Below are 27,762 nucleotides of genomic sequence, written 5' to 3'. Positions count from 1 at the left end.
TGTTTGCAGTAACAAATGCCTTGATAATGCAGGGAGTGTCTTCCTGCCCCTGCTGCTAACAGGAATATGTCTTAATAATAAAACAAATTCCCTCTTTTAACATTCAAAATGAAAGTGCAATAGGAGAAGCACTATTAAATTAAACTCAATCCAGCAGACACTGCATAACCAAACCTGTTCCTCTGCAACACTTGGACTTATTGAAGAGGGAAGAACCTGAATATGTGAATCAACAAAGGATTAATTTTCCTATTGTTCACTGATTATTTTCCTTCTGGGGCTTGTTGCTGCAACGTGCACTTGTTTGGAGGCACTGATAGAGAACATTCTGTTTTTTTTTTAAAAAAAACTCTACGTCTTTTGTTATTAAAAAAATGTCTATTAGTTTTAGGACTTCTGCGAGTCCCTTAAAAGGTCTGCTCATGGTCTGTAACAAATAGAGCTTCTCCCAGGAAAATCAGCAGGGAGAAAATCCACCAGCTGGAATCAGAAATTCCAGCTCTGGAACAACATGCCACACTTTATGAATGAACAAATAAACAAACAATGAACACTAGAACTACAAATTATGAAAAGCAGAATATGGGCTGCTTCTGCATCTTTATTTTGTTATGTGGAGCTCTGGAACTCAAGAGCCATGAAGGAGCAGGAAGCTGTAGGAGGCTGATGCCTAGAAGGAGCCTGGAGCTGGTTTAAACCTGCACCAGCTCCTGGCATTTCACACTGTGCCAACACACACAGTGTGGTAGGTTTGCCTGCAGTAGGCTAAGGGAGTCTGTTAATAGCAAGTTTTGGTGAAAAATAGGCTGAGTGCCACAGTTTTGATCAAAACACACAAATGCATGCAATGTAAGTTAGCCTTGCCATGACTTCAGAAGGAGGTTATAAGGAAAAAACATTCCCTTATTGGAAGTTTTGGAAAGTTTTGCTGCTTTAGTGAATCCTTTCCCCTGATACTATGACCTTTCAGTTCAGCAAGAAGGATTTTATTCTGTTTCCAATGTAGACAGAGCACAAAGAGCATTAAAAATGAAGATGAAATTGCAGGTTAAGGCTGTTTATTGACTGGTTATATGTTTTACTTCTCATTTTAAATCTGCCTGTCCCGTGCCTTTGCTTGTGCAAATAAGAGCTCTCTTTGCACACCCCACTCCTTAATAAGGCTCTTCTCCAGGTTAGTGCTGAAACAGGCACTAATCTGAGCTGGACTAATCTGAGCTGGAGTGTGCTCCTTAGACTCCTGTTATCTATCTAAAAAGGTACTGAAGGAATCCAAATAATGTTTTAATCCAACTGGAGTTATATAAACAAAGTGTGTTTTTTCTCTTTAATTTTCAAAGGGTGTTCAGTAACTTGGAACAGTCATTTGTAACTCAATTGGATGACAAAGTCCGCACCTGTATGAAGATACATTTGTAGGTGAGGAATCATCAGTAATTAGCTTCTGAAACAACTTCATGCAAATAAGACATCTGAAAAACAATAGGAAAGCTAGGAACATTAATGAAATGCTGTTGCTATGGAAAAATTGTTCCTGTAAAGGTGGAAATAAACATGCTTTCTTTTTCTCATAGTGCAAAAATGTCAAAAAGCCTCTCCTTGAAGATGAAGCTGTTTTTAACCATAGGTACTATTAAAGGCTGCTTTTAAGAAGGTAGTTTTTTTCACCCATTTCAAAACCCTCCATGTTTTATTTTTAGAAGCAATATCCCAAATACTAGCAGCTAGGATGCTCTTTATTTCATAGAAAATAATTGATGCTGGGATGTATGGTGATCTAGTTCAAGCCCCTACTCAAAGTGTTTCCTATTCAACCAGGTTTTTCAGGGACTTATTGAGCTGGGTTTTAAATATTCCCAAGGCTAGAGATGTCCCCACCTCCCCGGGTCCTGCTCCGACATTTAACTGCCCTTGTGGTGAAGACATTTTTCCTTGTACATAATTGGGATTTCTTGAGCTGTAACTTGTGTCACTTCCCTCTCATTCCATCACTGGGCACCTCCAAGAGTCTGGCTCTGCTGTCACCACATGCTTCCACTGGAGACTTGTAGACAGCAACAAGATCCCCTCTTCTAAGCCTAAATAAGTCTTCTTAAACATTCCTTCTCTTCTAAGGCTAAACAAGCCCAGTTTTATCAGCCTCTCCTCGTACATCTTGTCCTCCAGTACCCTAATTGTTTTGACAGCCCTCCTCTGGCCTTGGTCCAGTATGTCAATGTTTTCATTTTCTGGGGAGCAAATTGGACCCAGTGTTTCAGATGTAGTCCCAAAAATGCTGAATGGAAGAGAATAATCACTTCTCTTTGATTGCTGGCTATAATCTTTCAATGCAGCTCAGTATGGGGTGGCCTTCTCCACCACAAGGTCACACTGCTGACCTATGTTCAGCTTGTCTGTGAGGATCCCCAGGTCCTTTTCTGCAAAGCTGCTTTCCATTCATTCAGTGCCCAGCCTTTAATGCTGAATGGGGTTACTCCACCACAGATGCAGAACTCCCCAAGAGTCTTTGTTGAAACTTCACAAGGTCCCTGCCAGTCCCTTTCTTCTGCATGTCAAGGTCCCTGTGAATAGCAACCTTCCAACATATGCTCAATTTCCACCCTGAAAACTGGCTGAAAGTGCTCTTCATCCCATAATCCATGCCATTAATGAAAAAGACCCACTGATATTATATACAACACTGATTTGTTATTCTTTCCTTTAAAGAATACACATTCCTCTGATGCTTCTTGAGGTCAAAGTCCCTGAAGGTACGTACTAATGTCCTGCCACAGAAGTCAGTCAAGGAACAAAGTTTGAAGCAAGTTTGACATCTGTCCAGTAGCCCCAGATAACAGACATATCTGAAAACATAAAAGGATCTGTTCTCTCAGCCTTAGCTCTAATAACCATCTGGTCCTTGTCCTTCCACCCTCAAGCATCTTGCATGCAGATGCACGCCCACAGCCTGCAGAGCTGGTTATGGGAGAGCAAGTAAGCTGTTGAAAACACACCATGAGGTTGCCAGCCCTTCTGCACTAATATGAAATGCAATTACAAGTTGCAGCTTGAACCTGCTTTCTGACATAGTGACAGGGTTATCTTGGATTTATATGAGCAGCTGTGAAAGCAGAATTTGACCCTTGATTTGGGGATTAATTTATACAGGTAAAGACTGAGTACAGATGACAACTGCACAGAATCTTGAAATAACAAGAGTGAAACAACAGATTGTAAGATGAAATCAGCTGAGTTCAGTCAGGGCTATTTCCCCTTTAGTGTCTCAAATTCACCAAAGTGAAACCAAAAAGAGGATGTTTTATTCCTGATTATTGGAACCACTCATTCAAAATGCCTGTTACTTAGGCCCAACATTTTCAGCACCACATGAAAAAAAATTGAATGGTCCACTCCTCTCATGGAGTGTATCTCTCATTTGAGAGGCAAAACTGTGGAAGGGAAGTTGATGGACTCAACCCTCATGGGAAGGAAAAGCCTTTTAAGTTTCCCAAATGAATGACCCATCTTTCCTCTGTGATGCTGTCTGTCAACAGTTAACAGCTAGCAGTGACAGGCTGAGGAGCACGGTCTGGGCAGTGGGCAGAGCTGATGGGCCCAGCTCAGCCATTGTGCTCAAAAGGAGCACTCTGTTCCTTCTGCTGCCGTGTCCGCACTCACTGGGACTGTTGTTCCAGCCTCACGCCTCCTTGTGTGGAGGCCAACAGCGAGGCTTTGTTCAAGAAGCAGCTGCTGAGAAGATGTCCAGTCTCATGGAATGACCAACTGACATTTCTCCCCCTGCTCATTAGTAAGCAGTGATTTATTAGGAGAACTGGGGTGGGTTGCCTGGCCCATTTAGTTTGGAGTAAAAAGCCAGTGTGCCCCAGAAGGGATTCCCTCATAACAAAGGGCTTGAAACAAAGCCAGGGGAGCTGGCTCTCCAGCACCTTCTTCTCATCACCTGATGGAGTGAGGAAAGAGACTGGCTCATGCCAGAAGGTGAACAGGGCATGACTGGATTAAGATGTGTCCCAGCTCTGCTTCCCTCAGAGCTCACACCACATCTGTGCTGCATGACAAGTGAGCTCAGTTCTGCCAGGGCCTGAGCCAAAGAGCCTGTTCAACTGGATGACACGTTGTTTATTCAATAACCTTTTGTTACAGGGTGGATACAAAGCAGTGAGGAAATGGTTGAGCAGTTGGGAGGAGTAGAGTAACTGAGGAAACCACAACCATTCTTTTGCAATCTTTGCTGCAGCCCAACATGATCATCTAGTGATGTCCACATATAGGGGCAGGGATGAAGGAACATCTGCATGGTCTTTCCCCCTCTCCCAAAAGTGCCTGCATCCAGCTCTGGGTTATAGCATGGAGCTAACTTGTCTTACCTCTCTGACTACACCACAATTAAATATGACTTTAAAATAATAATCAGTCAGGGTCAGATACACAAATAGATTTCTTTGAGCAGCCTGGGTGTGGTTGGTGAATTTTCATAGCTCAGAGTAGATGACACTACTTGTCTGATTTCAGGTGCTCTTTCTTCTGTCCATCTGTGTTAAAGGTGTATCCAGTCCTCACAATTTCCAAACTGCCTTGCATAAAAGACTGGTGCAAGACTATGTTTTCCCCACTTTTAAATCAGCAGGGGAGTCCATGAAACAAATAAAGTCTCAGGCCCCTAAGTGAAGTAGAGAGGAAACACCTCTGGGTATCCCCTGCACCTTTCCTCACCCAGACATTTAAAGCAAAACACTACACTGCTGCATATGCGTGCTCCATCAGACACATCAGCTGTGTGGAGCCTTACTGTTTATTTATTTTTAGTTTGCTGTGGTCTGGCTGCTTCCTGGCCCCACAGTGTTGTTTCATCTGCCTTCACACGACAAAAAGAAACAAAGGCTGCATTTGTCTTTCCAAATCCTGACTTTCATATTTCTCAAATGGAAACAACTCTGACGGCTCTGAAAAATGCCATGTAGTGCAAGCAGAGATTTGGGACCATGTGATCCCAGTGTGAATGAAGGGTGAGGGCTAAAGCAGCAGAGATCACTTCACCAGGGCAAGACTGGGCTGCAGAAGTCTGTAATGATCTCCTCAAAAATAACAAGAATAATGTGGAAATCTCCATTTAATAAAGCCCATCTCAAAGTGCTTACAACTGCCTGTTGTGCCACAGGATACTCCCCTAGGGCTACACTGGTTTGTGATAAAATTATGGGCACATTTCAGCATCATTATGTTATAGGAGATGTATCCAGAGGACTTTTTCCTGCATGAGCTGTGGTGCTTCTGGGAGGTACCATCTCACAACCACCAACAGAACCCAGGCTCAGGCAGCAACCTGGGAGACAGCAGGGGGAAATAGACTGTCCAGTTGAAAGATTGTGTTCAAGAGCTTGTTCAGTGCATGGGAAAAGTTGCATCTTAGCTGTAGCAATAATTTTATAATTTCTATAATTTCAAAGAGGCTATAACTGCATGACCTAGTTTCCTCAGCAAGCTGTGACTGCTACTCTGATATCCAGAGTTATAAGATCAGTGATTCCAGAAGAGCTGAAGCTCAGAAACAACTGGTTTCACTTTGCCTCAAGCTGTTTGGTAGCTGCAGGGTGGTATCCCAGCTCATCTCTTTCTATGAGAATCCCCACAGCCAAAACAGAGTTAGAGAAGGAAGGCAAAACTAAATTCACTCTCTAGCTATTTGTTTATAGGATGACTTTTCTCCAAGGTCTCAGAGTTGTCTCACTGCCTAAGGAATTCCAGGGTGTACTGCAGTATCTGAACTCTCATCCTGCAATTGCATGCTGTGGTTTCAGCTCCTGTGTGTCCCACACAGGGGTAGCATTCCTCACCACTGCCTGGGAGGCAGAAAAGCCTGTCTGCTACCTTCATTCAACATCTGGAGAAGGAAAGGCAGGGAAAGGTTTGGGATTGTATGGAGTAGGGAGTCAAAACAGGAATAAAACAGCACTGGCAGGGCAAAGAGCCATCTCCTCTGGGGTCGCCTGTAAGAGGAACCTATAGCTCTCAGGTGGAAAAAAGTGAAAATGCCCACAACCCATTGTAATCCTCCTGCCAAAGGAAAGGAAACAGTGAGTGTCATTCTTCCCCACAGCTCTGCAGAAAAGCACATCGAACCTTCCCTGCTCCAGTGCTATGGGCTCATCCAGAGGAAGCAGAGAGCAGGCTGCTGTGGGTCCAAGGGCCCACACCCAGCACCAAGGAGCAGTGGTGCTGCTCCATGGGCAAACCAGCTCCAAATAACATTTGCCAAGGCTTTCCTGACTCCATCCCTGGAGACTGCCCTGAGCCTGCCCAATCACAATGTCAGGGACTGCTGCTGTCCAGAACATTCCTGCGTGCTAATGTACTTGAGCTGTTGCTTCACACTTGCAGTGCTACCCTAACTCTTGTTCTTATTCATTCTGACATCCTTCTTGGTCATTTTCCCCTCTCAGTTTGACCATGTTTAGTTCTTTTTAATCTTTCTGTGTAGACCAATCCTTCCCAGTGCTATGAATAAATAAAAGCCTTCTGTTCTCATCAACAAAATGGTCTTTTAACAGTTGCAAGAACAACATAGCAATCACTTGGAAAAAAAAAAACAAAACAAAAGCAGCTAATATTTGGTGCATTTAAAAATATCTGCTCCAGCTATTTTCTACATTTTAGAAATAAATCCTTCATTAAACAGAGAAAGCAATGAAAAAATTAATGGAGAGAAGAAGCACCAGTGGGTGTCTGAGAGGGACCTGCTAACCCCTCAGAAATGCTCACCACACACAAAGCAGCAGCAGCAGGGCTGCCAAAGCAAGCTGAACTTCAGTTAGAAACATCCAAGGAATGTGAATAAGCTGTTAGAGCTGCAACCTTCCCCTCTGCTTTGATCTGACATTACACAAAACTCGAGAGTAGGAATCTCAAAAGCTTCAAAAAGGGTGAAAGGGTCAAAGGTCTTCATGTACCAGGACAGGTAGGGGGTTTATTCCTCCTGGAGAAAGTAGGATGAAAGTGTATCTGGTGACTAGGAACTGCCACCAGGTTAGGGCTGAGTATTCTATCCTCCTCATCCTTATGTAAAATAGACACAATACCCATAAGTAGCATGAGCAAGTAAAGGTGAAAAAGAGGGTTAATTTCAACTATGATTAAAAAGTGAAAGAAAAAAGTAAACACATTTTTGTGGTCCCTGTATCTTGCAAATGTGTTTCTGGCTGCTATTAGTTGACATGTACTTTTGAAGGTGAAATTGTGGTTTTTCTGGGCTCTGGCCACGTAATGCAACCATAGTGCATTTAGATCTCAGCAAATGAGATGTTACAGGAAGAGAGACGAGGATGGCTGGAACATCATGTGCTTTATCAACTCAAAATGCTTGGTATGAGAAAACAAAGCCACATTCTCTAGCCTTTATTCTTGTTTTCCTTGGCTCTCAGTTTTACAGATCCCTAAAATTACTGTGTTAAAACTAAAGGAGCTGCAATCTGCAGCGACTGAAGAACTGCAATATCACTCCACTTTGATGAATCTCCCACAGTTATTCTTTCTGAGAGCTTTCCTAAATTGATGTCCAATAACTTAATATGTTTGTCTCTTTCTCATGTCATCAGAATCTTGCCATAATAAAATAACAGTAATACAGAAATGAAGTTGAAAAGTTGAGATGTTGTTGCAAAATATCTAAACTTGTGGAAATAGCAAGGTCATCCCAGCAGCCTTAACTCTGCCATCATGAAGCTGCATGCCAAGCAAACCCAGAATTCATGGGAAGCAGTTACCTGCCTGTTAAAACACCTTATAAGAGACCAGAGGAAAAAGATGCTGTGTTACACAGAAATTCCATTTTCCTCCTTCAGAGGGCTGATAGAAACCAAAGCCATCTAATAATATTAGATGTAAGGTAAGGTTAAGAGGTCTTCTGGAATTCAATTTCCACCGTCACCATGGAAAATTTCTAATACATATCTATGAGATCCAGCAGTTTTGTGACTACAATGAAATATCCCAAAGAGTAAATGTACAAATCTTCACATACTGAGAAAAGTGAGCCAGAGGTACCTTACACTAAGGGGCAATACTAAGACACAAATTGGAGTGCACAGAGTGTTTGTTACTCTGTGAAGCACCTTTTTGCATAAGAGGAAACTGATGCAGAGCAGCCTTTGGCAAGATTTAGAGCCCATGTGTGAGCTCCTACAGAGTCAGCAATAAAAATGGAAATTATTTTTCCTTCTTTTGACTGAAGGATAGACACAACATAAATCAGTCATGTCACACACATTCCAGCCCTGGTAACTTCCCGGGTCATTTGGGAAATCTCGCCTGCCACGCTGTGGAACTGCATTAATGATCTCATGGATAATGCACCTGTATTGGGAATTTTATCCATGAGAATACCAGAACCTGAACAAATATCCAGGTCAGGAAGTCTATATTGAGCTCACATCACAAACAGCCATGGTGTGAGGTAAGGAACAGACAGCTATTACAGTGCTAACACAATTAAATAATTGATATTACACAAAGATATCCAAAGGAAAGGACACAAAAGGGAACACACTGCTGAAGTGATTTGGAATAGATAAAATATAGAATAATAGATAAAAATAGAGGAAAAAAATAGATAAAATAGAGGAAAACTTTAAATTTCCCAGTCTGACCAGAGCAGTTTTAGCAATGGAGGCATTTATGTCCTTCAGCTTTCACTGGCATTTAGCTCAGGCTATAATTTGTATTTCATCAAAGTTTATCCTTGGTGGTTGCCTCTTTAAGTGCAAAGATTATTATATAGAGCCTAAAAGATGTCAATTGTCTTTTTAACTTACAGTGAATCAAGGCTCAGTTACATCAGCTCTTTGTGTAACACAATTGTGTTTCCATTGTTCTGCTTTCAGGTTCCTTTTCACCCTCTCCTCTTTACTGATCAGGAAAATGGAATTTACAAACAAAACTGTAGGTCTGACAGGGTGAACAAAGTTGTTAACTGACCTGAGGAACCAGATTTGTACTAACTGCACTGGTTTATCCAGCAATACTAGTGTATTCTAAAAAAAAAAAGCCTGAAACACCAAGAAATATTTATGTTTCTCTAGCAAAAAAGATGTTCAAGGAAAAAGAGAGCAAATAGTCATGCAGTACAAAACATGCCTGACAGGAACATAAACCTCTCTCTATCAACAGAGGAAGTATTGTCTGTATCAAATCCATGTGATAAATAAATGTTTTATCATTTCTACACAATTTGTTGCTTCAATTAATGCTATTTTAACTCTACTTCTCAAAACCTTTATAAAGTCTTATGGGAATTAAGAACTAAGGCATGGTGTTAAGCACGCACAGAGAGCAACTGCAATCCCTCACAGGCTCATGGAGACTGAACAAGTTGCTTGTGTGTCCTGGAGTTCAGTCACTTTTTGTATGGCCTGGCTGTGGTCTGCTAACAGCAGCATGGGGCCTGTTCCATCCCCCACCCCATGAACTTTATGCCATACAGACAAACGGAGGGGAATGGAGACTCTTCCTACTGGGATTACTGCAGACTCCTGCTAGCCTACCTCCAGCTCAGAAGGAATGGCATAAAAATGAGTGAATCGACACTCAGAAACACTCTGCCTGCACAGGAAGTAAGAGATTTAGGTGCTGAGTTAAGATACTTCTGCACAGGTCAACTCTCTTTGCAAAGGCAGCCTCAAAAATGGCATGCGATCAATTGTTCAAAAAAAAGTCACATGGGTTTTATTTATTTTCCTTGCAAGCTGTCTTGAGGACTAGATATTCTATTTTTCAGAGAAAATATAGGGGTCATTTCTGCATATCAAGTGCAGTGCTGTGATCAAAAATGAGTCACTAGAGCAAGGGAAAGCCTTGGTACCAAGATTAAGTAAGGTTTTGCCTTTCCTCTCACAGATAAGTGGTGCAATGACTCATGTACATTCAGGATCTTTAAACTCAAGTTACACAGCCCTGTCTTTGAGGAGACCTAGGGGCAGGTTTGAGTCTGGCTTCAGCCAAGTAAATTGCAGTTTACTTCCCAATGTCAGTGGATAATCTGCCCAAAGGACATCAGATTTACACCAAGATTCATCCTATTTCAACCTGTCAGCTGAGGATCTGGCCTTGCCTTTTGTCTGCTGCCATCATCAATCCCATTGATTAATTTTGCTGATACTGATACTGATGGAGTGGCTGTCACAGGGAGCAGCAGTCTGCAACAATAAAATCAAAGCAAAGATCTCCAAGCACAAGGAAGTTATGAAGTTGCAAGGGTGATGTGTGACAGGAGGCTACCAGAGAACCAGGGTGGGTGGTTCAAAGATGTTGCTGGGATGTCCAGATCCACGCACTGCAGGAGACCTGGTGACACCCAGCACATCTCCACCACAGTTTGGGGCATAGAGCAGGGACAGCTAAGTGTAGCTGGCCTAGCACTGCCCCACGCTGCTGGCTGAGAGCCAAAGGGGTGCTGCTGTGTTGTCACAGCCTAGCACCTCCTCAGAGGGTTTCTCTCAGAGCTGAGGCATGCACAGCCAGCTCCAGTCTCTCTGCTGGAGTGTGGAGATGTGCTCAAAGGTGTCTGTGATGCCTTCTTGCCTCTCAAGGGTGCAGCTGTCTCATTGTATCAGTATATGAAAGCTCTGCTGACATTTCAGCTTCCCGTCTGGGATCACTTAGGACATTGACTGTGAATTGAGCAGAAGTGGCTCCTAGTCCCACCTCCACAGTGGGCAATACCACTTCACCCCCAAGAGACAGGTGAAGAAGAAATAATCCCTTAGAGTGAGGTCAAAAGGCTAAGGAACACTCAAAGCAAACAGGCATAGCTTTTACAGATTCAATATGCAGATCTTGACAGAGCAATAGATAATCCTTTTTTCATTTATGTCTGGTTGTAAATATTTTATTGGCTCTTCTCTCACTGCTGAGTAGCTGTAATGGCATTTACTTCAGCAAAGGCCTGAGCTGCTGTAAATCAAGTACAGTTTTAGGCTACTCACCATGGTCATGGGCAAACACAAACAAGTTGAGTCCTGTCAGCTTCTGGGCCAAGTCATCGTAGCGGCCGCAGTGCTCCCCAGCGCCGTGGGCGATGAACACCAGGGCCCTAAATGGAGCACCAATGTACAAATCAGTAACTTGGCAATCACCCTGCAAACACTGCAGAGCTGCAAGGGAAACCATTCCATTCAGCAACAGCATTTCAGACATCAGCAAACACCAGGCAGGTAAAGAACTTGCAGAGCTTGAATAGAGGGGAAACCACTGTCACCCTGGCCTGCCATCGACCTGGCCTTCAACAGGTTGTTGTAGGAGGGGTTACAGGGAAGGCAACTGCCCATGGGCCAGAGACAGCATGCTGCAAGTTCAGGGTGCAGGTGGGCATCAGCATCAGTCCCTGAGCTGGATATCTCCACGGGGGCTTGAGGCTCTACAGTGCTCTCCAGTTTTAGTGATGCCATCTGTTTCTTTTGGGACTGGTATCTCTCTGTGATTCAAATACCAACACTGTCCTTAATTTTATAACCTCAAACATTGTCTGATGCTCCAGAACACTCAAAGGTGGAATTTCAGCCAAAGAATAGGTTTCTAGCTCTTTGCTTGGAGTTTGGAATTTTATCTTTTGACCCAATTATGGTAATTTTACCATTCCAGTTTCTGCCCCAAAACAATTGCTTCACTTCTATGATTAAAGTGACTCTTACTGTGCAGACCAAGATAATAAAAAACTAGTCTAATAGACACTTATTTTTGCACATGCTTATCTTTGAATATTCCAGTTTTATGAATAATACCTTTTACTGGAATGTCATCAAATGAAAGTGACCGAACTTGAACCTCCCCAGTGTTTCTGCTAGATGATAAAATTAGGATAGACTTGGGCCAGAGCTATAACAGAAGTAGCAATGAGATGACAGAAGTTCTGCTGGATTTGACAGGTGACTATTTAAAATCCAGTTTTAGCAACATAAACATAACTTGTTTGTTTAAAAGGACCATTTGTCATTGCAACATCAGCAACCACAAAACAATTTGAAAGCTACAAGTTTGACATTTTCAGTACATGAACAGTGAGATATTACAAGAACTGACAACATAAAGCAATGACAGCAGTTAACAGCTAGAGAATTCCTCAACTTTATCTTAATTAAGGTTTTGAATACCTTTTTAGACAGTGTGTTCACAGCAATGAACTGCTTAGGTCTTAATATATTTAAACTTAAATAACATGTTGGATGAGGTAGAAATTCCCGTCCTAGCTCTTTAATTAGCACCTACTTTAAAGCATTTGTCCAGCTGGACAATTTAAAAGAGCATCCATCCAGACTGTACAGAATCCACTGCAAACACAAAAGCAACAAGGCAAAGACGCTCTGGTATCTGTCTAACACCAATTAGCAGGGGTGACATTAGGTCATGTGCCATATTTAACTTGCTGTGCCTTACAAATCCTCTTTAGTGTCACTGAAGGTTGCAAAACAATCCGTGTGGAGCAGTCATTCCTTCCTTTATCATTTTCCCTGATCAATTGATTCATCAAGTTATCAATGCACCTGGCAGACAGACTGATTTTTGGAGTGCAGGATCTATTATTCTACCTCCAAGTGCTGAAGAAAGTGAGACATTGCTCATTCAGTGGAGAATATTAACTTTCTTCCTGTGGGCCCATTGCCCTGATATGCAACAGACCCAGCCAGGCCAAGTCTCTCTCTGCCATTCCTCCTACTCCCATACCTCCTACCACCTTCAAGCTTGACAGCTTCCTTGCTCAATGTCTTACTTAAGCTCTTTAGGGGACCTCTATTTGTTTCTGCTGACTAGGCACAGAGATAAAGGTTCAACTTGGCTGACTGAATATAGCCCTTCATTTCTTAGAGAAATATTATTTGAATTTATGAGTAAATGGCACTAAGTGAATGAATCTAATGGGAAGCTGGCAAAGAGATCTTTTCCAGGAAATTCTTAGTCCTTCATCCCTGAGACAGTAAAGCTCTTGTTTTACTTTTATTTACACTAATGCAGCATCCTTCTAGATGCTAAGAGCCCTCACTCTATGTGAAACCAAGTGGGAAAAGATAAAAACCCAAAGCTTCAGAGAGGCAAGGTGTTCCTGTGACCTTTCCTTCCACCTGGAACACAATTTCCAAGTGTTACAGAACTGAGCCTTTGCACACCACAGGGAACACACCTGGGTTATTATTTGTCTGCAAAATACTGAAAAAAAACCCTGAGCTTGTTTGCCTTTAGATCTCTAATGACAGCAGCTGGTGAAATTACTTAGATACTTTTGCAAGTTTGATCCTATCAATAATCATAAACAAAGCATAAAATATCCAATTTGTTACACTGAACAAAATCAGCCTTTCCTGTTGTTCAATAAAAAGTGAGAGTGGCTTTACTCACTAAAAACTAGGTCACATCTACACAGCTCTTTAGCTCCAGCTTTCAGGTCTAAGCACAAGGGCCACATATTGAACACAACCTTCAAAAATTGAAATTAGTACAAGTATCATCTGAACAAGGATTAAAGGAGTTGGCTTTTTCACTTAATCTCCAATTTTCCATTACAAAGTAAGTTTAGATTTGGCAAATAATACCTGAAGGCAGTGTAACAAATACGATTTAACATATTTTCACTAGCAAGCTGCCAGGAAAATACAACAAACTATTAGATTGACTGACAGCAATTCTTTCCTGTATGTAAACATTTTTGCAGATATCCCTGCTCTTAAGTCACAGTCTTCTCCTTCCTTACCACAATGGCTGGAATAACAGATTATCAGAGATTGCTTTCAACAGAGTCATTTAAAATTAATATGGATCCTGCAGTGTTTGTGGTTTTGCAGGACTGCAGTGCCTTTCTGTGCAGTCTCAATGAGAATTTTGTTAAAAAAAGGTTTGTATCAAACTGGTAACAGGGAGAAATTTCTTCACTCCCAGCTCTTGCAGTTGTGCTGCTGAAATCCTTGGAAGTTTGCATGTAGCAGGTAGAAAACATTGTGCACCGCCTGCAAAGCTCTCTGCAAAGTGACCAGTGCCTGGATCCCTGCTAGTTCTAATGTCTGACCACAGGCACAGAAAGCTCATGTATCTTCGGATGCTTCAGGTGGTTTTGGCTGGTGGAACTGTGACTGAACACCTTGAAATAGCATGGCCTTGGCAGCTGCTCAGCTCCTCTCCCAGCAGCAGGACTCCCCCAACTCGCTGGGCTGTGTCTGAACACAAAGCCAAGGTGTGAGCGAGGCGTGACCGAGTCCCACGCTCCTCTCTCACCCAGCTCTGCAACAGCAATTACGGGCTATTAGAGGAAACCAGTTTATTGACTGCTGTTTGCAAAAGCAACAGATGGTTTTTGCAGATTCCTGCCCTTCCCATGGCCTTTATCACCTCCCCCTCCTGCCCCTCCCCACTGCAGGTTTCTGCCTCCTGGTACTGCACAGCTTGGCAAACAAATGCAGTTGCTTATTACAACTAGAAAGCAGAATAATATTTGTCTTTAATATTCAAGTCAACTACTGGCTGTGTTTAGTCCTCTTCCATTAGGAGGTTATATGCACCTGTGACCTGTCCCTGCTGCCACATCTCCTCTGACTGGTATCAGTCTCTCCTATATTCCACCTGCAGCCTGTTAAGCTTTGTAAAACACAGCAGTGCCACACCATCAGTTAATACAAAGCACCTGCAAACACCCTGCCCTTTATTAGGGAGGGTGGGAATTGTGGAGGCTAGGCTGCAATACAGTCAGTGTGCACAAATCCACATGAACACAATGTTCTCCTCTCCTGCCTCCTGGAGAGGTCACCACCTGATCCAAGCTTTAGCTGTGTCCAAGTTATTCCTTATTTCTTACTGTAGCTTCACATCCACTGATATTTCTCTTCTTGTGTGGGCAGCAACTTTGCAGGGCAGGGTCATGCTTTAGGTTACAGTTCTAGGAATGTCGTGGTTTGACCAGGAAATGAGTTTCTGGAAAAGTTGTGGTCAAACCAAACAAAGGCAGTACCAGGTTTAAAGGTTCTCACTTTCTGTTTTGCTGTCTTGTTTGTCAAGGGGCAAGACAATTGTTCAGAGATACAATTCCACAGTCAACTGGAGGAAAGCAATTCTAGGGAAAATAAATTGCAGTACTGGACTAACACACATGAGCAAGAGCCCTCTTAAACCAAGACTGTTAGAAGAAAAATGCACTGAAAGCACACCCAGAAAGCTGCTGTGCTGTGACACTTTGCAGACCTGAAACACCACTCAGGGCTTGAGTCCTGCTGGGCATAAGACCCATGTTTTTGCTTTGCTTTGAACAAAATTCATGTTGAAACTGAACTAGACAAAGAAGGTTGCAAGCAGCATGGTGTGACTTTAACATCTTGTGTCCTTTGGGGACAGAGCCACTTCTCTGGGACCCCATGCATCCTCTTTTATTGCCAGAAAATAACCCAAAACATTAGGGCTGAACCAAAGAACGGAAGACAAGCTTCCTATGACTGCATATATGAAAAATGCAATCTTTTCCACCCCATTCAAAAGCATCCCTCTTCAGAATAATATTTAAGTACTTGCCTTAACCTCAGGAAACTTTCTTCAACACATGAAAGTCAACAGGACTCTCCAAGTACAGGATGACAGTTAAAAAAGGATTTATAAATGCTGTCCAGAATAAGGACTGAGTCAATCACACGCAGAAGTGATTTCCTGAATCAAGCCCTCACAACTTAAGTTAATACCATGTTATTCTATGTTAGGCAACTGTGCTTTTCATTTGGTCTTATGGATGTTGTTACTAGAACCAGATCAGCTTTAACAAAGAACATCTGACTTGCACAGTTTTGAATTCCAGACACTAAATTCCTAAAGTAATTTTTAAAAACAAACTGACAGGAAAGCTCTGAGCCAGCTAAGCTGCCAGAAAAATGACTGGCTTAAGTACTACATTTTGTTGTGTTATTTGTGCTGATTTATCAGTTCCTTTGTAGCTGAACAATTAACTTTTATTTACCAAAAACTGGCGACATTTTTGGACAAGCAAGTGGATAGTCGCTCACAGATCTTTTAGTGTGTTAAAAATGTTGTGTGTGTATTTTGCTTCCAAAGTGTATTGTAATGGAAAGTCACTGTAAGGTGTTCATTCTTGTGTTAGCTGGAAGAATGGGCTTCGCTATGAGGATTAGCTATCTATCATATAATAAGATTTGTTGAGGTTTAAGTGTCAGTCTAATTTTCTACCCTTGGTATTTGCTTAAAGGTTACAAAAAAATATGCAGCTAATTTAAAAGAACACGTAATGAAGAATACTTTTTTTTGTGATCTAAACTATTGGTGATCTTTTCCTTTTCTGGAGGGTTCTTCAGGCCCTTGCCTTGGGTGTAAGACCCAACGTTTGGAAGGGGGTTGTCTCTGTCCCTGCTCTTTGAGACAGTTTTTGCATTCTTTTTTTCTGGAGGTGATTTGTGCCTCAAAAGAGCCCTGCAAAACCTTGGGCCAGGTGTAGGGGTTACAAAATGCTATAGCAATCTCACTCATGTTATGAATGTCTGTGATCTACACACTTAGCCATGAGTTCAGCCTAGTGTCTCCAGTTAGACAGGAATATTTATGGAGTCAGGTGTGTCCCTTCATGCCAACCTTCCGCCTCTAGGAAACATCTGAGTTATGTCCCCCTGGAGGTGCAAGAGGGAGTGACTTTTCTCCCAATTCCAATCCATGTTTCAAGAAGGCATTCCCCCAAGGGCGTTTCTTGCTCTCTTGCTCAGGTTTCTGCATTCTTAGCCTCTGCCCTACTGCCCCACAGCTTTCCCATGTAGGCCCAGCCTCTGGGGAGCCACCTCTCTCTAGCAGCTCTATCACTATTTTTCCCAATTCAGGGGAAAAAGCAAATCAAAACGTCAATAGCCTGGAGCTGAGTCTCTATCAACCTTCTCTCCAAATCACAGACCATTCAGCATTAACATGGAGACCTCACAGAGCTCTGAATCTGGAGGAGTTTATCTCTGGGGCTTAACTTTGAAAAACCTTCATGCATGAAAGAACATGTCAGGGGAACCTGCACTGTGCTCACAATACACAATTTCTGCTTGACTATACAGAGCTTGTGGGGGTTGAGGGTTCTGTACATTTGTGTTTGATGTGGTTTGATCTAGACTAGTAGAATCAGTAGCTTTATTCCTGTCCAGATCTTAAATTGGCAATTAAAAAATAAGCCTCTTCAGCAAGCTCTGCTTCCTGCTTTCCTTCCTCATTTCCTCATTTTCTCAGGCTTGAAAGTTCCCATGCAAGCCCCTCTGAAGGGGCTGTTGTTGATTTAAGCACCATCTTGCTGTCTTACACCACAGAGCTTCAGAGCACAGTCTTAAAACCTGTGCCTGCTCCTGTAAGCAACCCTCTTGCAACATGTGTGCAAGCCTGGCCTCCTCATACATCTCAAAATCACAGCTCCTCACAAGAACAGAGTTAGGAGGGCATTTCAGAAGTTCCATGTTCTGAAAGTGTCCAAAAGGAGTAACATGGCTAAATTTTCCAACCACCTCAGAAAGTGCAGACATCATAAATCAGCAGAGCAGAGACAGAACCGGTTAGTACAAATATATTTCATAACAAAAGGTTCAACAGGATCCAGCTAGAGCCAGCACAAAACAATGTGCAGAAATAGTTTAAGCTGATTTATTGTAGTTTCTCAAAAAAGCAAGCCCTCACTGAGAATAACTCATGAGAGGTCTAATACCAGGAGAAGAGAGGAAGGAAATTTCAGGAGGGGTGGGAGAGAAAGAATTATTAGGTCCTTGCAACTGCATAGCTCTGGCTAAATCTCTGCAAAGTTAGCACTTAAGATCAGCTGTATTTAGTTTCAAGGAGGCTTTGCAGTAATATTTTAGGGGACATGAAGCTGAGATCAGAGGTGAAATGCCTGGTGTGTAGCTTAAAATTCATGGGTCGGATCTTCCCACCCCATTCTTGAATAAAACTGAGGAGGAGGGATTCTAGGGTTACATGGACTGCCCTGGGGAGACACTCCTCCACTTTGATATCAGAGATGGGATTTGCCTTGGCAGAACTGACTGCCAGACCTGCTGCTCTGAACCTGCAAGACAGACAAGATCCCTGGAGACTTGGGGAGCTCAGGGCTGGATTGTGGCTTTCCTGTGGCTGCTGCCCTTCTGCAGAGCACAGGAAGCCTTGAAGGAAGGTTTATGACTTCTGCTTCCAACAAGAAATGGGTAGGAATTGCAACACACACAGGACCAAGGAAGGGATGATGTGGGGGTGACGGAACTGCCCCAGCACCTGGCTGGGAGGAATGCTGGAACTGGACATCCCAGTCCTGTGCTTTGCTCTGCTTCAGCCCTTGCTCAGTACGAGGGTTACAAGGCAGATAAAATGGAGGTCATATCTCCCAAGGGGAGCTACAGGGATAGATGCACAAAGTAGTCAGTGTCTGTCTAAAAAAACTGTGCAAAACATTGCTTAAATAGAAGACATGAGCTGCAAAATTCAAGTCAACCTGAAATCATCCCCACATTTTTTAGATTAGATTTAGGGTGTGGAGGGAGAATATAGCAAGAAATGAAAGAGTTTCTGGCACAGATCCCCTTGGAAATCAGGAAAAATAAAGTACTTCTGGTTAGTTTTATTAAAAATTCATTTTGATTTGGAAGCACAGCTACTGCAGGGCCACCACTCTCAATGGAGCACCAACAGACAGGGAGTAAGAGCAAGAACAGTTTTCACAGACTCTCCCTCCTCTTCACTTGCACTGAATGTTTAATGATTTCCAAAGGGACAAAAATGACTGTTTAGCCAGTCGTGTAGCAGTTTCTTCTTGAAATCAAAATGCAGACACTGCCTAGTGAGCCAAAGCCTTGGAAATAGAAAGGCCTGTGTGGTGAGATGGACTGTCCTTTCCAAGCATGAGAAAGCTGCAGTTGAAGGGCAAGAAGCTTCTTCTGCACTGTCACTATGGCTGAAACTCAGCATTACTCACTAGTTCAGTGCTACACCTGCTCTCTGAACAAAAAGGGGTTTTTTTTTATATGAAAGTATGTCTCTGTTTCAAAGCAGCTGTGCAAAACCAGTTCCTTTTTACTGAACTCCCTTGAAGTCTTGGCATATTCAGAGCATTGGAACCTGTTCCAGTGACAAGTCATTATTGCTGCTGTAAGTTCATAGCCTGAAATCCAACTCAACCCTAATAGAAGGGAATCTTCCTGGAAAGGAACAAGGTGTATTTCATTAAGGGATAAGCTCAAGCTGTGCAAGAATGCTCCTTACATGGCATCCCAGCCACGTTTTTAGAATTTAATCTCACTTTTTGGCATAACACAGAAGATGGAAATAGACAGCAATATTCAGTTATTGAGGTGAGGAGTTTTAGATACGCCTCTGTAGCTTCCAAATTATGGAGATTATTTTATTTAGTAAAGTCATCCCCCTGGTTAGATTCACACAAGTACATGGTAATGTTTAAGTCCTTAGGAACATTGCTTGCTTGGTTATTTTCAAATATTTGTTAAGAAGGGCTTGTGGTGTGAGACAAATAATCAAGTGCTCCAGAGAATACCACATCTAAATGTTAAGTGGCACTTGCTGAAGTCCTGTAAGACAAGTCTGCAGGCTTCTTCTGACCTCCATTCTTTTGCAAGGTATTTTTCATGCAGACATCACTCGTAGTCTGAACCCAGGTGCACCAGATGTTCTTCATAGTCAATCCCCACCCCCATATCAATGGTTCTTTAAAACGGGCTTTTCCATGGTTCAGACTCTAGCCATGAATCTGATCACCTCCAGTCTCAAGCTGCTGTTTCAGGGAGTGGATGGTACTGACAACTCATGACCAGCAGTACTGAAAAATTGTTTCAGGAAGAATTCAGCTCAGCACCCAGCACCTGTGCAGGGAAGAGGCTGAAAAGCACACACTTGGCACAAGAGGGTCAGAACATTTCTGAGCTATTCCTGCATGAATGAAGAAGTTTGATCAGGTATTTGGGGCTTATGTGGGCAAACCTTCACTAGCTTGGAATCACAGAATGGTTTGGGTTGAAATGGACCTTAAAGATCACCTAGTTCCAACCCCCCTGTCGTGGTGAGGAACACCCTCCAGGAAGAGACCTGTGAAAAAAGAAGGACCAAGAAAGGAGATGACTCTTTACCTCTTCTGTGAAGTCAAGATACTATGTTATTATAACTTTTTTAAAAAGCACTGCCAGTGCAATTCCCAATTGTATGGCAATGGTTTAAAGAAAGACTTCAATTCCCTGAAATACTTAGACCCAATATACTGTTTGTGGCCAGGCAATTACACTCCTAATGTGGAACTCCTGATTACTTCCTGCACTGAGTCAATTGCCCATCTTCACTTTTACCTTCCTGATCCAATTTGGTCAGCAGTCCTCTGTGTTGGCAGAGATCTTAATTGGTTTTCCTTAACTAACTGACAAACTCATTATAAGTTCAGGTGTCAGAGGTAGCATGGATCTCTAAATTGCCAAGTTTTTCCACTTGATTTTCCAAAAGCTAGGGTGGAATTATCCCATAAACTTAGAGACAGAAACTCAAGGATTTATTTCTTAATCATAAAGGGCTTATGTATATTTTAACATAATTTGAGATTAAACACATTAATTTCCAATGAAATCTTGGCACATCCCAGTGCTGCACTTCAGCCTTGCCCAGCTATGAGAGGAATCTTTGCAGCAAGAGGCTTTACAAGCTCTGTCAAAATCAATATCAGCAGCTACTCCTCTGGGAAATTAGGAATGTCACAGGCAAAGCGTTTGCCAAGGCTTTCAGCATGTTCCAATTAATTTACTATTCCATGTTTGCTGTAGACCTGAGGTAGGAAGGAAAGTTGAATGTAAGCAGTTCTACATGAGACATGGAATGCTGCTAAAACAATGATCACTGCAACAGGAGCTTTAAAGGTTGAAATGTTTATTCATATTTTGGGCCAAAGTGAATTTTAATCACAGGTGAGGTGCAAAGGTTTACCTTCAGATGACTTAAGAGTTGCATACAGACTTCAGCCTATGGCTGCCAAATCAATATGTGTTATTTCTTGGCTGCACTGAGCAAATCTGGGTGTCCTAAGGCTTTAGCTACTGCAGGCTTGGTTCCTAAAACGTTATTTCGTTTCTAACACCTGGGCAGCTTCACCTCTCACTGTGAGGGCTGCCATGCTAACACAAATAAAGAACCTACCTGCCATGAGTTAATCAATGGCCTGTTGATCTGTTCTCAAAAAGGGCTGGATATAATGCTTTAAGCTCCAAAATGTGAATGGGGACCTGTCCAACTGGAGGTGCAACTACTAGAATAAAGATAGGTGGTAACAATAAAAAAAAGAGTATTTAGATGAGTCCTTGGCTGCAATCATTTTAGATGCAGGCAAAGAAAGCCAAAGGCATGTGGGATGTCTTTTCTGCAGAAAAGCTTAAAATAGAAAAGGAAATCAATACTCATTTACAGTATCTGGCAGTCACTAAACCAAAACATACATGTACACCTACAGCTGAGCAGAAATAACAACATTTATTTAAACCACAAGCTGTTATTCTGCTGCAGGAATGCTGTGTTTCATGTGGAACACTTCACCAGAGACTGTACCACATATTTCTGACTATTTTTTAAAAGCCTCGACAATATCCAGATCAAATACTTTCAATACCACAGTTATTAACCCCACCAGCCAGACCAGCTTTGACTCCTTCAATTCCTGGCGAAGAAAGAGGGAGAGCTGTTGTGGAGGAGAATGTGCCCAGCAGGAAGCAAACCTCTGGTGGGCAGAACCCTTAAATAATGCTTCAAAACAGAAATGTAAACCTGTGTGTAAGAATGAGGCAATGTTTCCACTATGCAAAATTACAGGCTTCAAAGGAAGGAATAGAGTTTAACAAATCAGCATTCCCCCAACACCGAAAGTGAAATTAAATGTAAACAAAGTGAATCTGCTGATTGCTTGTTTTTTGCCGTTCCCCAGCTCTGAGAAATGTGACCAGTAAATAAACAGGATAAATAATAACAGCAGCTGGCTTTTGTACAACACTCCTCATACAGAAAACCCAAAATGCTTTACAAATGGTGCAACCAGGCTGCTTGCAGAGGTCACACAAGGCAGAGATGAGTGGCACCTCAAGAGATTCTCTGATCCGTTACCCCACCCCAAGCAAGGATCAACCCCTCTTCCCACTGCCACATGAACTGAAGCACAGAGGTAAAAAGCCTTTCCTGTGGCAGCACAGCCTGCCAGAGGCAAGGATGGACACACAGCATGAGTAAAAACTGGCTCTAAAGCAGCCAGCAGGAGGTTAACTGCAGAGTTCAGATATCACCATGGGTTCCCTGTGCTACATGGAAGGGGGCCACAGTGAGCCTGGAAAGAACAAAGTCAATGAAAACAATCTTTCTGTCCTAATGAATCTGGGGGCATCTAACAATGTTAAGAGAGATGCTCTGTGCATTTTCAGGCCAACCTGGGTTGAGATGCTCCACATCCCTTTTTTGGGGAGGAACAGAGGATGACTGAATGCTGATTGCTTTAATGTCTTTTTAATAACACGAGATTATGAATGCAGCTCAGAATACAGATTTTAATGCTCCAAATATTGTAGACTAGCTCTCATATAAAATTGAAAAAATGAAGAAAAAGCTTAACCATTAAGTCAGCTGGATGTTATCTTACAGAAATTTAATTACTTACTGCTTCCTTGTCACTCCTCATGCCTTTCACCCAACAAATGAAACCACTGCAGATTTCTGGAATTGACAATTGAATTTGAAAGCTCACGGAGATAGTTTTGAAAATAAAAGTTGAAACTATGTTGAAAAATTATAAAAATAAGCTCATCTTGTCTGTTGGTGAACCAACTAATCTGCTGACATGTACAGCAAAGTAACCAAATTCTGTTTTAAAGAAAGGCCAGTAATTTATGTCTTATTCCCTCACTCTGCAAGCTTCAAGCTTGAGCAAGGAAGAAAGAAAACATACAGAGCAAGACATTTATCACAGGTTCGACAGACATCTGAAAAAGATCAGCAATCTTTCTTGCACACTAAATCTACAGTAGTTTGTACATTTTCTCCTTACCTATCTGTACACAACACCAGAGCAAACAATTACTGCCCTGTTACTGCTGAATATTTGGCTTTAGCCCAGTTGTCAATATTTTGTCCCCCTTTTTTTCCTTGTTCTTTCTTTTCAACGATTGCCGCTGAGACAATTTACTTGCAGCAGAACAGCAGAGAACAACTAATTCATTTCTTAGGAGATTTTATTTTAAATCTCTCTTCAAACATCAAGTCTTCTTCAACTACCAGCTGCTCAAGAAATAACTTACTTTCTCTGGCAACTTTCATCTAGAGACTCCAGCCCCAATTTGTATCACTTGACTGGAGGACTACGCACATTTGTAGACAAGGAAATAAAAGTATGGATAAATTGTAGGTCTGATTCTGTAAATCACTGGTCACTGTGTCTAATGACTGTCTTGACCATGTTTTGCCTGTTCTCTGCTCCTCATTGCCTCCTTTTTTCTGTTTTTTGACACTAAATTCTCCAGGTCTAGCAAGTTGCCTTTGCCACCACTCAGTATGGGAGGATTCAGAGCCATCATCAAGTGAGTGCCTGCCAAACAGAAGCAAAGATAGTTCCTGGCTGCAGAGCCAGTTAGGTCTAGCAAGTTCCCTTTGCCATCACTCAGTATGGGAGGATTCAGAGGCTGCCATCATCAAGTGAGTGCCTGCCAAACAGAAGCAAAGATAGTTCCTGGCTGCAGAGCCAGTGTCTGACACAGAAGGGAGAACTCTTTCATGTCAGTGGAAGTACTCATAAAGTTTGGTGTTACCCAAGGTTCTGGGACATTGAAAACTTCTACAAAAAGAATGGATCCCTTCAGACACAAACATACTGCATCTGCCTGAGAGGAACAAACACATTCCCCAGCAGAAATAGACCAAGACCAAGACCTATCCCCTCTCCTGCTGATGGGGATATCCCATAGGAGCATGCTGGGAGGCAGGTAAATCTCACTGCAGTGCTGTGGCTACCAGGACAGCTTCCACCAGCTGTTCCCTTCCTGGCTCCAAGGCCACACCTTGGTACCACTGTCTGGTCAGCTTGGGGATGCCTTCCTGCTACCACCACCCAGTGACTCCCCCACGTCTGCTTTAGAAGATGTTTGGGGTTGGGATTAGCCCAAGGTTGGTCACCACCACCCAGTGACTCCCCCACGTCTGGTTGCTTTAGAAGATGTTTGGGGTTGGGATTAGCCCAAGGTTGGTATTTGGGATTGCTGCACCAGTATTTTTCTTTCAGTTAACATGAGTGAAATGTATTGGTATGCAAGAGGAAATCCTACAGGAGATATAACTTTAATGATGTCTAAAAAATTTACTTACCCTGATGTTTGCTGATTTCCTTGTTTCCTGTTGTGGATAATAAGTCATACTGACACAGTGTCAGAATGGCTGTGCTGTAGAGTACAGGGCAGGGATGGCTGGTTGCACTTAAGGATATAACTGGGGTGGGATGAGGTAAAGGACCTGCCTAAGCATATCTTTAGGAACCTCATGGGCAAGATGCAACACTATCTCCTTAGATACCTGGAATAATCAGCCATTTGCTATCAGGGTTGTGTCACATCTCTTCCATAAGGGACAATAGGAGGTTTCAAACACTAGTGGCTTCCATTCAAGTGGGAAGAATTAGGACAATGACATGCCTGAACCTAGGGAAGACAGCTCAGCCAAATATGTCTGCAGGGACAGCTTTTAGAACAATGCAATTTCCCTAGAAGAACAAAAAGGTCAGATGTTCACCCTGACTTTAAAAAGGACAAAGTCACAGCAGTCTGAAAGGAACTTTCAAGGCCAACTCCTCTGCTACAGACATCTAGAAAAAACAGCCTCTTCCAGCCAGAACAGCTGTACAGCCAGTTCTTGTAGATGTATTCACAGTGATCTAAAAGAGCTGCTGTGTGTTCCCAAGGGATGTTCCAAGAGTGCTAGAGAAACTGAAGGAAGGAACTGTGTGCGGCTCTTTTATTATTTTCACTAAACCTGTATATTCCTTATAGCAGTGAAGTAAAGTGCTCTTGCATCTGGAACCCCGGTATGATCACTGAGTTGTCTGCTTCAGCTATTGTGTCACTACCAAAAAATAGCTGATTCAGAGCATTCCCAGTTTGATGAGATGAAGAAGAGGTCAGTGGAGGGTCTGCCCAGGACAAAGATCTCTAAATGCTGAGTGACCAACTTGGGCATTCATTGGAGTCATGGCATAAAGCCAGTACTGATCAACACACTTGTATTCCAATTAAAAGCAAATGAACTGTTTGTTTTACAGATGCTAGGTTTGCTTATCCTTCAGTCTCTGGCAGAATAATGAGCAGAAAAATTATCTTTACAACACTATCTTTAGACAATTTTTCTTCTTTCCTCCTATTTCTACCTCTGCTTCTTATATTCACCATGCTGGACAGCATTATTTCCAATTCATCAGGTGGTACACAGAACCAACACTGATTTCGCTTTTTTTTTTTGCTGCTCTCAGGATCAGGATGAAATATTACTGCTTTGAGACTCACAACAGGGAACTCCAAAAGTCACCTTGCTCCCAGACACTGATGTCACAAAGTTGTACACCTGTGCTCAGAAGCAGATCCTAACAGGGCAATGAGCAAAAGGGACAGTTTAATTACTATTGTTATTCCATTTGCTATTCACCTTTTCCCTAGGTTTCTGTGGAATACAAGGCAGATTTGCTTGTGTTGGACATTCCTGTGGAGACTGAAAAAAAAGTATGACACTGAAGAAGCCTGTTGGAAGTATCTGCAGTGAGAACCAAAGCAGCTCCCCTGTCTGTCAGTCCCTCTCACACAAAGCTGGTTTGCTAATTTGCCCATCCTCTGGAACCACATAAGGAATCATAAAAGGATGCCCCCATTCACAGTGAATAAGACAGTCACATGGAGCAAAGATAACAGAGGCATTAAAGGAACACATACACAGCTGATGAGAAGGGATGCTTTAGAAACTCAGGCAGTAGCAATACAGCAAGCAAAGCCTGGAATGTTGATTTGACAATGATCATTGTCATTTCCCTTTGCAGTGTGTGCAATGGGATCAGAAAAACACAGGGAGCTGAATTCATCCTATGGCAAACTGTGCTGACATAAGTCACTTTGCATCCTACAGATTTGGCTTTAATTTCAAGTTGACCTCATTAGTACAAACAAAGTGTTCTTTAAGACTGACACTGAATTAGAAACTGCTTTAAGTATTTCTAGAGACTAACACAATACGCTATAATTAAAGACACTATAATCAGTGACTTGATTTCTTTTGCTTTGACTTCACTTTGGCTTACTTATTTATTTATTCATTCACTTTGGAAATGTCTGAAAGTCAAATTCAATTTTGTCCTTTGCTCATGCTGGGAGCTGCGCTGTTCTTCTGGAAATGGCATGGAAGTGCTGGTAATGAGATGCCAAAACCATCAAGCAATATTTACAATTTAAGGGCCAGTTCAAATACAAAAGCAATTTGTATTTCTGCACCACAGGCACATCTGCAAAATCTTTGGGGAACAGAGAAATCTGTTTTCTCCTTATTGGCTTGGCCTTTCATTACTAACAAGTCAGAAAGAATGGCGGGCGTTCTTCAAAGAGTAAAAGAAATGTAAAAAGTAAATAGAGAAGTGGGTGCATTTTGTTTGTTTAATTTTGTGTTTTTAAACACGTCTCAGGTGTAGAACTGAAAGAACTCTTACAAAGGCACTGTTTACTCAGACAATTGCCACTCTGTTTACTTAAACTGTGCTCAGATGTCTGAAGTTGAGCCAACCCATTCCAGTGTAAGTTAACAATGGCCCAGGAATGTCTGTGTAACCCACAGGCAGAGAACCACAGTGGATCCAGGAAACCCTCCAAGTCTACCTAGAGACCACTCTGTGAGAGACACTCAAGCACCACGCTACCTAGCCAGGTAATGGTTTCTCTTTGGTGACTGGGGAAGCTCACATTCATAGATGTCTGGAAATCACATTTTCAAGTGCATCCTCTAGCTTCAAGGGTCTCAAGTGTTCAGCTTAAAGTGACTGATCTACCAGGAGAGACTTGGACATCACTCTGTCTGAAGTCAGTGGCAACTGCAGCTGTGAGCAGCTTTGAAAAAATTACTCTGAGTCAATAAATCTCACAGGATTTACTTGAGGTCAAGAAGAGGGGCTAAAAGTGCCCCAGAAAAAAACTATTTGTGCTTATCTAGGTAGTGACAAGAATGGAGGAAGCATCTAGAAAAGGCTACAGTGATATAGACCACAGAGGAAGAAGGTCACCTCTGAAGTTCCCCAGGCCCTTTAGGGGCCTCAAAGGAAATGTCTTGACTTCTCCTCCCAACTTTCCTTCCCCTTCCTCATCAGCATCTATTCTTAGCAGCTTTGTCTGAGAGCTGGGAATAGAACTTGGTTTCTTAATTCCTCACCTCCTGTTACCTCATATTTTGTCTCAGAGTGCTCAGGGTGGAGCACTTCCATGGAGCCTTCCATGGAGCTGTGGTTTATGTTTACACAGTGACTGCTTTCCCATTAAGCAGGGTTTCTTTGGCTACTGGGACATGCTATAGGCATGAGATCAGTCCTGTTTGGTTCTAATTATTTAATTCCTTCAAACAACATCACAAGGACCTGAAAGTGCCATGCCTTGCTCAGATCCTAAGTGTTGCACTCAGCAGTGAGCACTTGGTGCCAAAGAGTTACCCATTTTCATGGTCCACAAGTTCTGCTGTTGGCACAAAACATGAAAA

At 42.4% G+C, this 27,762-nt stretch overlaps 1 protein-coding gene across 2 annotated transcripts in view; it reads right to left on the bottom strand.

Moving 5' to 3' along the window:
• The window catches only part of MGLL (monoglyceride lipase), a 62,399-nt gene that overhangs the window by 30,057 nt on the left and 4,580 nt on the right, over positions 1-27,762 (bottom strand). For both annotated transcript variants that reach the window (XM_039695326.1, XM_039695325.1), the window contains exon 3: positions 10,977-11,083. In XM_039695326.1, coding sequence (XP_039551260.1) covers positions 10,977-11,083 — 107 coding nt within the window. The remainder of the gene's footprint in view (positions 1-10,976; positions 11,084-27,762) is intronic.

Source organism: Passer montanus, unplaced genomic scaffold (genome assembly GCF_014805655.1).
Source record: "Passer montanus isolate IOZ18808 unplaced genomic scaffold, ASM1480565v1 scaffold9, whole genome shotgun sequence".
In the NCBI taxonomy this organism is placed as follows: Eukaryota; Metazoa; Chordata; class Aves; order Passeriformes; family Passeridae; genus Passer; species Passer montanus.
This window is presented reverse-complemented; position numbering and strand designations above follow the sequence as displayed.